General features: G+C 45.9%; 1 protein-coding gene across 1 annotated transcript in view; it reads right to left on the bottom strand.

The window, feature by feature from the left end:
• The window catches only part of LOC129330643 (tyrosine-protein kinase ZAP-70), a 42859-nt gene that overhangs the window by 13728 nt on the left and 12289 nt on the right, over positions 1 to 16842 (bottom strand). The window contains exons 2-9 of the mRNA XM_054980768.1: positions 15207 to 15654; positions 12406 to 12566; positions 8460 to 8598; positions 6981 to 7062; positions 4854 to 4891; positions 3444 to 3498; positions 1942 to 2125; positions 178 to 384 (exon numbers count right to left, since the gene is read on the bottom strand). Coding sequence (XP_054836743.1) covers positions 178 to 384; positions 1942 to 2125; positions 3444 to 3498; positions 4854 to 4891; positions 6981 to 7062; positions 8460 to 8598; positions 12406 to 12566; positions 15207 to 15608 — 1268 coding nt within the window. The 5' untranslated portion in view covers positions 15609 to 15654. The remainder of the gene's footprint in view (positions 1 to 177; positions 385 to 1941; positions 2126 to 3443; positions 3499 to 4853; positions 4892 to 6980; positions 7063 to 8459; positions 8599 to 12405; positions 12567 to 15206; positions 15655 to 16842) is intronic.

The raw sequence follows: 16842 nt of genomic DNA, 5'->3' as shown, positions 1-16842 counted from the left end.
GGGGACCAAGACAACACATAAAATGTTATTCCCCTTTCCTATGCATAGATGTGAACGTTGGACAAAGAGATTGAGGTTTGGGGGTGCCAAACTGAAAGTCATCTCTAAAACCAGAGAACCAGAGATGTTCTGAGGGATCGATGAGATCAATTGTCCCCTGCCGAAGCACCTGCTCACCTCTTTGAATACAAGAACTTGTTGAGTGGCCCACCGGAAGCCATTTCCATCACCAGCATCAGAGCCTCCGCCTCGCAGAGGCCGATCACCCGGACAATGTAGGGGTTGTCGAGCTGGTGCATGATGTAAGCCTCCCGCATCATGTCTTCCTTGGCCGTCTTCTCGTTCCCACTTTTCAGCATCTTGATGGCCACATCGATCTGCTTCCTGGAAAGTGGACATTTGGAGGGAGAATTAAACCACGGCTGGGTACCACAGTTGCTGGTTCACACAGGGACTGGAGACCGTAACGCGAAGCTGGGAGATGAGAGATGGTACAGTAAAAGCTAGTAGCACTTGATAGGGGGTGGCATGTGTTAGGTCAGGGGCTGGCTATGCTTAGGGCATTTCCTGGCAAACACTCAGGTAGATAAAAACGGAGACAAACCTAGGCAACTCACTCTGCTAAAGTGCGTATACAGGAAAGATACTAAAAGGAAGGTCAGTAAGGTTTTGTAATGTTTATTCATAAACAATTTAAATGAAGGCCATTTCCACACGGCTTACCTGTGCTCGTAACATCCCAGTAGATGGTCAAAAAACGCGGAAGATCGCGTTTCCTCGCACGAGATTTGTGCGACGTCGTGTGACATCGCGCAAATCTCGTGCGAGAAAACGCAATCTTCTGCGTTTTTTGCATGATCTACCAGGATGTTACAAGCACAGGTAAGCGGTGTGGAAACGGCCCAAGACTTTTTGTGATTATAGAATATGTAGATACCCAGTATTTATTATGAATTGCATTCGCTCTGTGAAACTGTCCTGTATTTAATTAACACATTTTATTAACTGTTGAGATGATGCACTATTTTATATTTTGTTTTAATTGGCAGATTCCCCCTGATAAAGCTGTATGTGAAATGCGTAGGGGTTGTACAATCATTAAAGATTCTTTCCTTTGCACCAATTGCCTATTTTTCTTCATTATGCTTAGGGCTGCCAACCTCCAGGTGGCAGCTGGAGATCTCCCAAAATTACAACTAATCTCAGGGCCACAGAGATCAGCTCCCCTTAAGAAAACAGCTGCTTTAGTCCCTCCCCTCCCTAAACCCTGCCCTCTCCAGGCTCTGCCCCCAAATCTCCTGGAATTTCCCAACTTGGAGCTGGCAACCCTAGCTTGTGCTTGGAGTTCCGGAGGCAGAGCCTAATGAATATGAGGGTGGATCTAACAGCAGATGTCTGCAAGTCAAACAGAGAGCAGCCGGCTCCTGCAAGTTTTGTCTTAAAGACACAGACAGAGAGAGTGAAATGAGAGAAGAGTAGGTGTGTGTCCCCACATCTGGTTCCTGGTTCCTTCTCTCTTCCAGTTGCAGGTACTATAAAGTTTGGGAACTGTTAAGAGACACAAGCTCCTGGATGACTGCCAAAGGGCAAATCCCAAAGGGCAAAGAGCCCTTAGCTTGTGGTTAGCAGTTGGTGCTTTCAGATGAGTTAGCCATTAAATCCCAGACCAGTCAGAGACCTGGGCTGATGTTTGGTTGTTGGTTTATTTATATTGCATTTTTCTTTTTGCAGTTATGAGCTGCTTTGGGGAGAAAACATACATCTCTGTGTATCCAAGGTGATAAAAGCAATTCAAATAAATGAAATAGGAAGAAAGAAAGAAAGAAAGAAAGAAAGAAAGAAAGAAAGAAAGAAAGAAAGAAAGAAAGAAAGAAAGAAAGAAAGAAAGAAAGAAAGAAAGAAAGAAAGAAAGAAAGAAAGAAAGAGAAGGGAATCACTTACTTCCTCATTTTATACACGCCTTTCCTGACGCACCCAAAGTTTCCTGCGCCCAGTTCAACTTCATCCACTATCAGGTTGCTCCTCTTAAGAAACAATTTCTTGTCCTTCAGCTCTTCAGGGTCACTGTAAGGGCTCTCGTAGCAAGGGGTGTCCATGGGCAAGATCCGTGTCTTGTTTCCTATGCCTGCCCCCATTCCCAAAGGGCAGGGAAGACAGCAGTGGGGAGAAGGGTTTTTTTTAAAAAAAAATCTTGCCCTTTAGCACCACTCTAAGCTTGTAAATCTGTGGCTGTTACATCATGGATCTCCCCATGGCTTGCCTTAGAGGGGCTCGAAGGTTCTAGCTCTAGAAGAGAGGGGCTGCAACATAGTGGTTATGTGGTTGGGCTGAGAATTAGCACTCTGGTGGTTCTAATCCCACCACTGCCATGAGCTCAGCAGGTGGCCTTGGGGGAGCCACTCTTCTCAGCGCCAGCTCCCCAGCTGCATTGTGGGGATAATAACAACACTGACTTTGTTCACTGCTCTAAGTGGGGCACTGATCTGTCTAGATGAGCAGTATATAAGCACATTGTTATTATTATTTATTATTACGCCTTCAGGGGATTGTCTGTTCCATGAATTTCCCAACCCTTGGACCTCTTCTTTGGTGAGCACCAATAAAAGGTCATTTTTCACCTCCCCCTGGCTAACTTTCAAATATCTGAAAACTTTCCAAATGTCCTTCCTTCCTACATTTTTAAAACTCTCTTTCTACACTGACTGTTCACCTCTCTGAGTGGGGCACTACTCTATCTAGAAGAGCGGTATATAAACACCGTTTATTGTTGTTGTTGATGATGATGTTATATCTAGGTTAGGTTCCCAGGCTCCAAGTGCGGTCTGGAATTCTCCCAGAATTACAACTGATCTCCAGACCTTTGGGAGGCGGTCTGAGCTCCCTCCCTTCCCCAAACTCCACTTTCACAGATCTCCCAGATCTCCAGGAATTTCCCAAAACAGAGTTGACATCCTTGGATTCTTCGGCCTCCCACCATCCCATTTGCCGTTTCATTACGGAAATTATGTGTATGCCCAGGGCTTTTTTCCAGCAGGAACGCGGTGGAATGGAGTTCCGGCACCTCTTGAAAATGGTCACATGGCTGGTGGCCCCGCCCCCTGATCTCCAGACAGAGGGGAGTTTAGATCTCAACTCCCCTCTGTCTGGAGATCAGGGGGCAGGGTCACCAGCCATGTGACCATTTTCTCCAAGGGCAACCCACTGAGTTCCACCACCTTTTTCCCCCAGAAAAAAAGCCCTGTGTATGCCACAATTTTCCAGTTGCCAAACTGTGCCGAGAGAAATCTTGTAATAACAAGATTGGCCACAAGGTGGAAGTAACATAATAATGCACTCAGTAACACATTTGATGTTTTACATTATTACCGTTATCGGCCATTCTTGTTTACAAAGCAGGCTTGCCAATTCTCAAACCATTGAAATAGATTTCTGAGCTTACTCACCTGTGGGGTCAGGTGTGTAGCCATCTGAATTCTGAGATGTTAATTTCTTTGGAGCCTAGCAGGGTCCAAAAAAGAAGATCAAGGCAATGCAAACAGGGCAGTAATATTATATTCCCGCAACAACTCCGGAGGGAGATAGAATGTTACCCGCTGAGCCAAGCTTTCAATCAATCATTTTGTCCAAATTCCTTGTCCAAATTTCTTACCAGATTTTGGAGTTTGGGGATTCCAGTGTTTTAGGAATACCTCAAAAGCGTTGCTTTTTGTTTTTCTGATTGTTTTCTCAGAGAGAGAAAGTCCATCTGTTTGCTTCAGTTTTAATTTTATTTCTCTTCATTCATGCCCTTTGTGTGGAGTTTATTGTTTTACGGTTTTAATTCTTTAAGCTGTGTAAGATTTTTTTTTTTTTGCAAGGCAAGTGCATACATATTTCAAATCCACAGGAGCATGGCTCTTGGCCAAGGCTCTTGTGCGTATCAATGCAAATGAGCAGAAAAAAATCTGAAAACAGCAGCAAAGTATGCATACTTCAATTCCCAAATTAAGGTTTGAAATTCTCCCACTTAAAATGAAAGTAGGGGTGAAAGACAGGTGGTGCAGAGTTCAAACTTCTGGAATTGTTACTATTACTATTATTAATCCAATTTATATTCTGCTCTCCCTGCAAGCGGGCTCAGAGCGGATAACAATTAAAATCCACATCAAAATTTCCATTTAAACCATAGAAAACATACAATTCATCAATAAAAAACAGCACTAAGTGGCAGCCCATATTACCCAGCCCCAATAAAACATTTCTAAAATGTTTCTATAGGTGGAAGGTAAGGAACAGCAACGGTCCAACAGATGGAAAGAGAAAACCAGGAAGGGGTTACAGGCGAACTTCTAAAAAAGAGAGACAGGCAGCACAGAGGTTGAACTTCCACAAGAGAGACAAGCAGCACAGGGCCAAGCTACAAGTGAGGAATGACACTTGAACGGCAAGTGATCAGACTCACGTGTATTCCTCTCTGTTCACTTGCACTCCACTTGTGCTCCACTCGATCACGTAGAGCGCAAGTGGAGCGCAAGTGAACAGGGAGGAATACATGTGAGTCTGATCACTTGCCGTTTAAGTGTCATTCCTCACTTGTAGCTTGGCCCACAGAGTTCTAACTCGCAAAAGAGAGACAGGAAGCTTGGAGTTTGAACTTCCGCAAGACTGACAGGCTGCACAGAGTGAAGCTCTAATCCCATCTGTTTTTTACTTCCAAGATTCCAGTCCCTTTGAGACTGGTCATAACTCAGTAATCCAACAGGTTTTCCTGGCAGCTCATTTCTTTCACAGGGCCTTCCTTGCAAAGAGGCACTTTGCTGGCACAACTGCAAGATATAGGGAGTCAAAACTCCAAGTGTCACCACTGCACTTACCATTGCGGAAGGGTGAACTGGCGGGACTGGTGCTGCTGCTGCTGGAAATGGGGGTGGGGGAGAAATAAGATTATTAAATATAAAAAGAGCTGGATCAGACCAAGGTTGGCTTAGCCCGCTTCCTGTTTCCAATAATGGACAGATGGCCCCTTCCCTGTGTACCTCTATCAAATAAAATTAAGAGTAGGGTTGCCAGGTTCCCCGGCAGGAAGCAAGGGACCTGGTGCTTACCTTTCTGGCCTTTCCATGATCCACCTCTTGCGCACATGATGGCATCACTTCCAGGAAGTGACGTCATCACACAAGTGGGGGGGTGGTGGTCTTTGGGGCCAAAATCGGCCTGTGGCAAAGTGTGGGAGCGCTCTCAGGGCATTGCAATGACATCATTCCCAGGAGTTGTTGTTGTGCCATCCCTGAAGTGTGCTCAGAAAGCCCATCCCACACTTTTCCCCTTCACCAGCCAAGTGAGTGGTGGAAGGGGGTGGAGGGTGAAAGTGGGGGATCCCCTGCCCCACTGGGGGAATGGGATCCTTAATTAAGAGGGATATGACCTCTGAACAGGGAGAACCCATGCAGGCAGGCTTCAGTCTTTTCACTTTATCACTGCATGGCACCTCACTTCTGAAGTGCTTCATAAAAAAGCAAATACTATTACCATTTAGTTGCCACTGATAGAACAATCTTCAGGAATTTATCTAATCCTTCTCTTAAAACTGCCGAAGCTAGTGGCCATTACTACATCCTGTGGCAATGAGTCTCACCAGTTAACCACACCGAGTGGGGAGAAGGCCTTCTGGTTGTCTGTCATAAATCTATTGCCCATCAACTAAGAGTCTCTCTAAACGAGACACCTCGTGTTTGCGTAGGGAGACGCAATGTTAGTCAGGAATGGTAGTTTTAAAAGACAGAGCCTGTGGAGATTGCTCCTCAGAGGGTTTTTTAATGTCATCTTCACCTCCCTGAAGGCTCTGTCAATTTCACCTCTCCAGTCTAAAATTGTGTGGGATTGCAACCAGAGGGCAGCAAGGAAGCTGGGCTTGGCAGGGCCGGATCTAGGGTTGCCGGCGCCCGAGGCAACCCTTGTCCGGCCTTCTGCGCGTGTGATGATGTCATTTTGGTGACGTTATCACACGGGGCACCGGAGGCAGCGTACAGGGCTGGGAAGCAGCCCATGCCATTCACTTCTCCACAGGCAAATGGCGTGGGTGGCCTCGCAGCCCCCCATGCTGCCTTTCGCCTGCCCCGCAGGACAGGGGGCGGCCAGCTTGCCGCGCGCCCCCTGTCCTGCAGGGCAGGCAAAAGGCAGCGCAGGGGGCTGTGAGGCCACCCACGCCATGCGCTGGGGTGGCCAGCTGCCCCCTCTCCTGCGGGGCAGATGAATGGTGTGGGCGGCCACGCTGCCCTTTGCCTGCCCTGCAGGACAGGGGGTGTGCGGCAAGCCGTCCGCCCCGTCCCGCGGGGCAGGCGAAAGGCCACGCGAGGGGCTGTGAGGCTGCCCATGCTGCCACCTGCGTGCTCCGCAGCTGGCAGCTGCTCCCGGCGCCCCCTCCCTGGCGGCGCTGGGGGCAGACTACCCCCCCTGTCCCCCCTCGATCCGGCCCTGGGGCTTGGACCTGGAGTTTTCCTTCTGGCATTTCACAGCCCCTTCATACAGCTCCAGTGTTTAGCAAAGCCTTTGCCCTGCTGCCTGCTCTGTCTGTTTAAACTACCCTTCCCAGCTAACACTGCATCTCCCGACACGTGTTCTTCACATGTCAGATGTGTCCTGTAGAGAGACTCTAATTTTAAATGTTACAGAAGAGAGGAGGAAAGTTCACTTTCTCTAATCTATACATAGTGTTGGATCCTACTGATCACTTCTGCTAATGGAAGCCACATTTACAGCAGAATGGGAGAATCAACTAACCTCCCCTTTCCACCCGTGGAAATGATCGGCAGGAACCCAATCCATGATTTTCTTCACCTCTATCATGTCCCGCCCCTGCACCTTTCTCAGCTCTGATTATCTCTCTTTTGAGACAAGGGTAACCCGAAGTGAACAGGACTTTTGGGAGAAGGTACCTGAAGATATTTGCAGGTTCCACCCTCCACCCCCACTGCATTTTCCAAGGAGGAAGGGGAACTCACCTGCTGTCATGCTGGGATTTGGGGTGCTCTCTTTCAAGTAGTAGATCAGGCCATCTGGTTTGAGTTTGAGATACTCAACCAGCTGCAGCAGCAGATGAAGGGAGAACAGGAAGATCAGAAAAAAAGAAGGAAAGTTCACTTGGGAGTTTATTAGAGGTATTTTTAAACAGCTTTTAGCCATGAAAAGTTTTCAACCAGGCTAAAGCTTGACATTATACCACAAAATATAAACTCACTGCACAGAATCATCATTCCTACAAATGAATCCGTTTTCAAACATTCCCTCTTTCATTTTTTGTTTGTTTGTTAGTTTATATTTTTGTGAAAGGTTTTGGTCCTCCACTTTTTGCTGTTCGTTTCGTAGATTCATTTGTACCATGTATGAACATCGTAGGGTAACGTGGCTAAAAAGGCTATTCATATTTTGAATTTATGCCATTGTCAGCAGTATAATTCTGATTCATGGGTGATCAGATAACATTGAAAAACAATCCTAAGGTTCACGGTTCTGGTACTCCTCTGGTATGTTCCCCAACGAGTGTTATTCTCAACAGAGAACAATCTACTGGTGATCCCCAACCCAAAAGAAGTCCGGCTGTCCTCAACCACAGCCAGGGCCTTTTCTGCACTGGCTCCCACCTGATGGAACTCTCTGCTGAATGACATCCAAGCCCTGCGAGATTTGATGCAGTTCCGCAGGTAGGGTTGCTAGCCGCCAGGTAGTGGCTGGAGATCTCCTGGAATTACAACTGGTCTCCAGGCCACAGAGATCAGTTCACCTGGAGAAAATGGCTGCTTTGGAGGGTGGACTCTATGGAATTATACTAGCCCGAGACCATTTCCCTCCCCAAACCCCACTTTCTCCAGGTTTCTCCAGGTTTCACTTCCCAGATCTCCAGGAATTTCCCAACTTGGAGCTGGCAACCCTATCCACAGGGTTTGCAAGGCAGAGATGTTCCACCAGGCTTTCGGCTGAGGACAGAAATGGATACCATCCTACTGGCCCTCCTCCTCCTCCTCTTTTTCTTTCCTGCCCCCTTTTGTTGTTGAGGCTGTGATAAACTTCAGAATCTAAAGTATTATTGCCATTCTGAGCATGTTTTACCTATGGATTATTTAAATTGTTTACTATGTATGAATGTTTTTATCATGTGTTGTCCACCACCCTGAGTCATGCGTATTCAGGGTAAGGAGGTCTATAAATTTGAATGAATGAATGAATGAATGAATGAATGACCCTGTGAGGTAGGTTAGGTTGAGAGCTCGTGACTGGCCCAAGGTCACCCAGCAAGGTTCTTGTGACACAGTGAAGGGTGTGTGTGTGTCAAACATGAGCCTTCCAGATCCTAGTCCAACGCTCTATAGCCGCTACTTGTCCTGTAGAAGCTGCTGCCCAGAACATGGATGCTCCATTGAACCACAGAAGACCTAGAAAGGCTGGCAGCCCACTACAGAAATGCGACCACATATAGAACCCACCTGCCACAGTGTATCAAACTTGGTTCCATCTTCGATGAAGTATTTCCCAGCTTTGTCTTGAACGATCCGGTAGTGATAAACTGTCTTCCCGTAGACAAGGGACAAAGCGTAAGAGTTCTTTTCCTTGCTTTCTCTCATTCTGCATGGGAGAGAAGAGATCAGAGGTGCACGGGGTTCCAGGAATAGCTCTGGCATCTCAAGGTGGGGGCGGCGCTAGGTGTAACGGTATATTCACCCATGCATCAAACCCAACCATAACGAGTCCTGGAAACTGGGCCAGGGCCAAGACTCAACAAAAAGAGTACCAGCTTGTATACAGAAAGTCCCAGGCTCAGGATCTTCAGTAGGGGATACTAGGAAAGGTCTTTTTTGGCTTGCCATTTAAAGGAGACCAAATGTTAGCCTTGGCAAGGACTGATTCAGTAGAAGACAGCTTCCTATGCTCTGTACATACATATATAAAAGTCAGATGCTGGCGTCTGCTCTCAGACTAGGACCTTCATCTGGGATCTGTCTTTTTGCCTGTTTGAATTTTCTTTATTTAAACTATAAACTATACACCATAACATAATAAACAATAAACACAGAGAATAAGAAAAAAACACAGTTCTAAACATGACACACTAACAATACATATATCTATACAATTAAGAGAAAAAGAAAACACCCCCCCCCCTAAATTACACTACAGGTTGAGTTCCGATTTTCTCCGCGACAAGTATATATCATTTCTAGACTCCCACTTATTCTAAGTTAGTTACAAACCCCCTCTTTTTTCTATTGTTCCTGTTTCTTAATCCATAAATCCAGATGTCAACAAATCCTTGTTATCCATTTCATGCAAAAAGACTATTAACGGTTTCCATTCAGTCAAGAAGTTAACTAATGTCTTTTCTCTAATTAATGCAGTAAGTTTTGCCATTAACGCAAACTCCAAAACTTTTGTCAACCATTCCTCCACTGTAGGCAATGTTGTAGTTTTCCAGTTTTGTGCATAAAGTACTCTTGCTGCTGTAATAAAGTATAAAAACAGTGTTCTAACACTGTAATAAAGTATAAAAACAGTGTTCTAACACTGTAATAAAGTATAAAAACAGTGTTCTTTTTGTAAAAATACTTGGAAGTGGAAACAATATGTTTATAAATACACATAGGCATTCAATTCTTTGCCTCATCAAAATTATAATAGATCCCAATCAGTTACAAATCTGAGATGGATGGGCATGTTGGTTATGTCAGAGGCACTAGTGTGATGGTTTTAAGTGTGTCTTTAAATGTTTGGTGTGAAACAGATTAAGAGTGGGGGTGAAAGAGAGGGATGCGTGAGGGAGATGATTGGTTGATGACTGAGAGTGTGGGTGGAGTAAACTGCTGTTTTTAGTTACTGAGCAAAGAGAGAACATTCAGTCTGGGCAGAGCAGGCAACCTGTGTGGAAGCCTGAGGGGATTCTCATTCTAGTTCAATTAGGCAACCTGAGTGGAAGCCTGAGGGGATTCTCATTCTAGTTCAGTTAGGCAACCTGAGTGGAAGCCTGAGGGGATTCTCATTCTAGTTCAATTAGGCAACCTGTGTGGAAGCCTGAGGGGATTCTCATTCTAGTTCAATTAGGCAACCTGTGTGGAAGCCTGAGGGGATTCTCATTCTAGTTCAATTAGGCAACCTGAGTGGAAGCCTGAGGGGATTCTCATTCTAGTTCAGTTAGGCAACCTGAGTGGAAGCCTGAGGGGATTCTCATTCTAGTTCAATTAGGCAACCTGTGTGGAAGCCTGAGGGGATTCTCATTCTAGTTCAATTAGGCAACCTGTGTGGAAGCCTGAGGGGATTCTCATTCTAGTTCAATTAGGCAACCTGAGTGGAAGCCTGAGGGGATTCCCATTCTAGTTCAGTTAGGCAACCTGAGTGGAAGCCTGAGGGGATTCCCATTCTAGTTCAGTTAGGCAACCTGAGTGGAAGCCTGAGGGGATTCTCATTCTAGTTCAATTAGGCAACCTGTGTGGAAGCCTGAGGGGATTCTCATTCTAGTTCAATTAGGCAACCTGAGTGGAAGCCTGAGGGGATTCTCATTCTAGTTCAGTTAGGCAACCTGTGAGGAAGCCTGAGGGGATTCTCATTCTAGTTCAGTTAGGCAACCTGTGTGGAAGCCTGAGGGGATTATCATTCTAGTTCAATTAGGCAACCTGTGTGGAAGCCTGAGGGGATTCTCATTCTAGTTCAGTTAGGCAACCTGAGTGGAAGCTTGAGGGGATTATCATTCTAGTTCAATTAGGCAACCTGTGTGGAAGCCTGAGGGGATTCTCATTCTAGTTCAGTTAGGCAACCTGTGTGGAAGCCTGAGGGGATTCTCATTCTAGTTCAATTAGGCAACCTGTGTGGAAGCCTGAGGGGATTCTCATTCTAGTTCAATTAGGCCACCTGTGTGGAAGCCTGAGGGGATTCTCATTCTAGTTCAGTTAGGCAACCTGTGTGGATGCCTTAACTGTGTGTGGCTGTGAGAGAACATTCATTCTCTCTGAAGCAGGCAAACAGTGTGTGCACTTGAGAGAGAAAGTTTGTGTATATCTGTGTGACTGAGCCTATGAAGAGAAACTTTAAGAACTGAGAACTATCTTTGAAACCATGAAGCTTAATTAACAGTATGAAACTGATACACTTCTTGTAAAAATAAAAGGGTTTTTTTTGTTTATCCCAGAGTATCTGTTATTCCTATATCCCATTCCTATCCTCAGGGTCCACAAAGGAGCCTGACGCTTGGGCACATTATTAAAGGGGAAATTTAAATTATTTTGGAATATTATTATTGCTGGTGGCAGCAATCTACCCAGAGGGTGTAAGAGAAGGATTAAAGGCAAAATCTAACTGAAAAAGGAGGTCGTAACAACTAGCCAATAAGTGCCCACCACAGACAGCTTTTTCACTGTGGTATAACTTAGGTTCTCTTGGCACCTACCTTACTGACCCATTAGGTGCTAGGCCAAAACATTTATTTTTACCCAGATTTTCACTGAGGGTTTCTATAATTTTTAGATGTTTTTATGCTCTGCTTATAGCCTGAGGACTATTTTAAATGTTATTTTAGGCTGCTAAATTCTTTGATGCTTTTTTTTGTTTTGGATTGATAACTCTTATGTTACTTCTTTTATAGTTTTATTTGTATTGTAGACTGCCATGAGCAGGTCTCTGGAGATGATGTGTATAGCTTTACTAAATAAACAAATAAGTAACTTGGTGCGGTACTTTCTATTTCCCTCTGTAGAATAGTTTAAGATGCAGCTTTTATCACTTTGATCCGATTTTCCGCCCAACAACTTTCAACGTGGTCTGGAGGGTGCTATATGTGTGCTTCACTCCAAGATGGAAGAATGTTTATGAAGTCATGCATAGCAGCGGGGCTCACGTGGAGGAAAGAGATCTGCATCCATGGGTCCCAGGCAAAGCTTTTTTTCTGGGAAAAGAGGTGGTGGAACTCAGTGGGTTGCCCGTGGAGAAAATGGTATCATGGCTGGCAGAGCAGCGCAGAGAGCAATCTAAACTCCCCTCTGTCTGGAGATCAGGGGGCGGGGCCACCAGCCATGTGACCATTTTCAAGAGGTGCCGGAACTCCGTTCCACCGCGTTCCAGCTGAAAAAAAGCCCTGGTCCCAACACTTAAAAGGTAAGAGGAAATGGACCCAGGACCTAAGTGGCAATATAATTATCCCAGAACCATTTAAAGATTCTCCTCCTACCCTACAGGAGGTAGAGTGTGGCATTCTGTGCTCAGCAGCGCTTCAGGTTCGTCTTCAAGGGCAGTCCCTCATAAATCCCATTTGTAGTAGCCAATCCTCAAGGGTCCAAAAGGGTTGTTGTGTACATTAGACCCAGAATAAGCTTTCACAGGTCCCAACACACACAACAAGATGCCGAGAGCAGTTTTGTTCTACTTTAGTGGTGATATGCAGGCACTTACAAGAATTTCCCATCAGGCTGTGCTCCCGAATAGAGCCTGCTTTCAGCTTGTTCCCGGGAGATGGGGCCGTGATACCACACCATCTTTTCATGAGCAGTAGTGGCAATGAGCTTTTCTACCTGTGGGGCCTGGCTTATGATGGCCTGTTCCAGGGCGTCTCCCTACAAAGGGCAGGAAAAAAAACAGTTTTATATTTCCAAGAATTATCACCACTGGCTTCACAGGCAGGCAAAATATCATTTCGAAAATGTATTTAGAAAATGTATATGCCACTTTTCCAGAGACTGGTTCAAGGTAGCTTATGGTGGATTTTTTTCAACCTTACATACCTCTCTTTGCTAAATTGGGTATTGTCAGGAATACGGAGGCTTGGATTAGAAACTCAGTTGAGATTTTGGCCAGGAGTTTCCCAAAGGCAAGATGGGTGATTGTATCAACTATTTATTTACCAAAAACCAATCTGGAAAATCGAGGGCAAAACTTATCTGAAAAAAGAAAAGAAACCCAACCTTTGTATTTATTTATTTATTTATTTATTTCCCACATTGTCATAAGGCCAGTTCACAGATGAGTCCTTTAAATGAAACAGCAGTTGGCTGCTGCCAGGAAAGCAGTGCGTCTCCGGAGCTGAGTTACGGTACTGCAAAACTGGAACAAAATGTTTTATGATTTTTATTACATTGCTTTTATTTTGTGAACTGCCTTGCACAGGTCTCCAGAGAAGTGACATATAAATTCTCTCAGTAAATAATAAATCAAAAGGGGTGGCTTAAATTAAGTACATCTCTCTTTTTTTGCAGAAGATATTAATTGGCTTGGATCCAGAGTAAAAGTTTCCGTGAATGCAAGCATTTCCACTCACAGAGCACAATTTTCCACCCTCTCATGACATTGTGAAATGCTGCCCCTACCCCGAAATCCTGTTCTTGGGGTAGAGAGAGCCCAACCCTTTAGATGTCAACCTCCAGGTGAAGTCTGGAGATTTCCCAGAACTACAAGTGATTTACAGACTACAGAGATCAGTTTTGCTACTGAGGTTCTGCCCCCCCAAACCCCGCCCTTCCCAGGCCCCCCGGATCTCCAGGAATTTTCCAACCCAGAGATGGCAACCATTTTAGAAGCAAGTGTGAAAACATCTACCCTTAGTCAAACGGTGTATTTCTGATGTTAACATTTCAGAGGCATTAAAAAAAGACATCAGTCTGGTAAGAAGGTCAAAGACGCTCCTCTCAGTTATGCGGAAATTGCTGGTTTGCCAGCTAATTCTTTGAAGCCCCACCTAGCAAGGAAGGATAGCTTGCAGATGGTTGTGGTTAAAAGCTTCAGCAATACATTAAATGCGATATAAAACTTACAATAATAAATAGGATGCTAATAATAATAATGCCTCATCAGTGGGCAAAGCACGAACGCACACACACAGGAGTTTTCAATGGAAAAGTTCTTACTAAAGGGAGGGAGCAGAGGGAAAGGTGGACATAAACAGGGGAAGAACCTGCTCCTTCCAGTTCCTAAGCTAAGCTTACAGTGCCCGGCTAAACAAAGTTACACCCATGTTAAGCCTATCAGCTCCAATAGACTTAGAACTGTGTAATTCTGTCTGGGAAGGAGACAAAGGGGGGCTTTGCAGAAAAGATGGGACTGGAAGGAAGAGAGAGAGATCATGCAGATGTTCTGGGGGTGGGTTACAGGCATAAGGGTAGTGAGGGAGAAAGGGTAGAGTCATTCATGGAGCAGACTTTATAAGGTTGCCATCCTCCAGCCAGCATCTGGAGATCTCCCAGAATTACAACTGATCTCCAGACTACAGAGACCAGTTATCTCCTGGAGAAAATTGGCTGCTTTGGAGTACAGACTCTGTGGCATTACACTCCACTAGGGTCCTTCTCCTCCCCTCCCCAAACCCTGCCCTCCCCAGGACCCACCTGCAAATCTCTGGGAATTTTCCAGCCTAGAGTTGGCAACCGTAGGAACAGGGGGCCCTCAGACAGGTGAGGACAGTGGAACTGGATGGGCAGGAATGTATCAAAGAATGTATAAGGTAAGGGGAGGTAAAGCTTTGAAGGGGAGGAGAGCTTTGGGCCGAATCCACACTTCCTTTTTGTTTCTGTGCCTTTTTCACAACCGTGGCGCTGTTCAAGCAGATACTCACACGCTTTCCCATTCCGCGTGTTCCCCGCCATCACTGCGCCACAATTGCGCCTCCTTTCCGTACCACGTGATAATGGCGGGAATCTGTTTTTGCCCGGCCCTTTTTTTTAAAAAAATGGGCTTTTATAGCGCATTTGCACAATAAAGAAAGGTCGGTATACCACAAAACCTACTTTAGAGAGCAGCGGTTTGCACGGGAAAAGATATAGATGATGGTCCTTTATCTTACCATCAGTTACTTTCCGCTCTCAGCTTTGAATGGAACCTGGTTCCCCCTATAAATACTTGGGCTTTTCCCTGGCTCTGCCTACATAAGAGTCGGAATATCAGTATAGCGCAAAATTAACTTTCTTGGGCGGAAAAAAGGGAAGTGACGTGCGCCGTCAACGCTGACGACAGAGGAGGGAACTGCCCACTATAACACTTTACTCAGTGGCGTGTGGAGAACTGATTGTGCCATGAAGACGCACTGGGAGGGTGAATGTGATGATGCACAGCATGTTAGTGGAATGAACCCAACTGCCATGACTGCGCAAGATAAGCGGATGGTGAGTGCGTGTGGATTTGGCCTTGTAGTGGATTCAGGAGCAGGCTGGGGTACCAGTGTTGAGCTTCATCTTTCACTCTGACAGCAATCTCCTTTTCCATACCTCCAGGTTCCATGTCTGCTGAATGTATTCCCGCACCATGTTTTCCCGGATGCTGTCAAAGATCCCAGGCTGGGGCCCCACGCCACCGGGGCGGTTGCATGGTTTCCGAAGCGTGCAGCAAAGGCCGTCGGCATCTTTGGAATAGAATTCGCACAGCTCCTCGGGCCCGCAATGGGCTTTGCCCCCGGCAACGGCATAGGTGCCATTCAACTGGCGCTCGATGGGGTAATGGTAGAACTGGAGGTTCTGCACTATGGAGAGGACATAGCCGCCTAGACTTCGGAGGCACTGGCGCAGCAAGAAGAGGCCATCAGACATCCCGGCCAGTTTGAGGTACTCTTCTGCATCTGAACGTGAGATGCTGCCGTAGTAGAAGGGGAGGTGAGCGGCGGGGTTAGGCATCTCAAGAGACTTAGTGGTCCCAACGAAACAGCGCTCCTAGGGAAGTCTACGGAAGAGACACAGGCATCTTAAACAACATGCAGGGGAACCCGAGCAAAAACTTTAATCAATTGCATGACAATTCCACCCCTCATCAATGCGTCTCGTAAGATCTTGTGGCAAGGAGTTCCACAAGGCATTTGTCTCATGACACATAATTAACTTACAGCAATCACTGCAGCAAGATGTGGCTTTCTAAAAAAAAAATTGACATGAAAGAGTACTCAGCCAAGACTGGCCATGATAGTGGACTGGAAACATCACGTTTCAGGGTAGTCTGCCTCTAAGAAACAGATTCTCAGAAGCACGCAACTAGAGAGGGTTGTTACTTTCAGGCCCTGCTTCTGGGCTTCCCACCGGCATTGGGATGACTGCTTTGGGGAAGCTCTGATGTTCTCCAGGAGAACCTCTGGGGTGAGGGAAGGGTTGGATTGCGCTATGGATGACCCAGAGGAGGTGACTTACAATTGACTACGTGGGAGTCCAGGCTGGGTTGAGCCTGCCCGCAGAATGGAGGTGCAATTTATTCATTTATTTAAAAAATTGGTATCCTGTCTTATGTCCTTAGACTCAAAGCAACTAACAAAGTGACAAGCTGTAAACACATAAAAACAATATAACTGTCCATCAACAAGATAAAAACAACATACGAGATAACAACATACGCAGTAAAAAGCAGCCAGATCTGCCAGAACAGTTTACCCTCCTCCACATGCCCTCTGAATTAAAATCACCTTTTCTTCTAGAATGCAGAGAGTGAAAGAACCTCCCCCTCGCCTCATTCCCAGGCACACCAAAAGACTGCATCTACAACAGAAAAGGCCTGGGAGGACTTGCGGTCATGAGGATTTGAGGGTAGGGACAGGTGCACCAGGACACAACTTCACTTCTGGAGAAAAACAGAAATGATACCACGGAATGGTAGGACACTCTAGCTTTGCCCCAAAATTCTATGATTAAACTATAGAGTTTTGTGCAAATCCTAGAGTGGCACCCCCCCCCCACATGCCACCGCTTCCTATTTTTGCTGAAGTGATGTCACATGCCAGCATGACATTGGCAACACCACCCCCATTTTCTGCCCTTTTTTCCCATCACCAGCCTTTCAAGCACTGGTAGGGAAGATGGAGTTTTGCTGGGAGGTCCTGTTAGACCCGGTGCCTCTAGACCTAGACCATGCTGACAGTCCTGAGAC

Source organism: Eublepharis macularius, chromosome 5 (assembly GCF_028583425.1).
Source record: "Eublepharis macularius isolate TG4126 chromosome 5, MPM_Emac_v1.0, whole genome shotgun sequence".
Lineage (NCBI taxonomy): Eukaryota > Metazoa > Chordata > Lepidosauria > Squamata > Eublepharidae > Eublepharis > Eublepharis macularius.
Note: the sequence above shows the minus strand (reverse complement) of the source record. Positions and strands in the feature narration are given on the sequence as shown.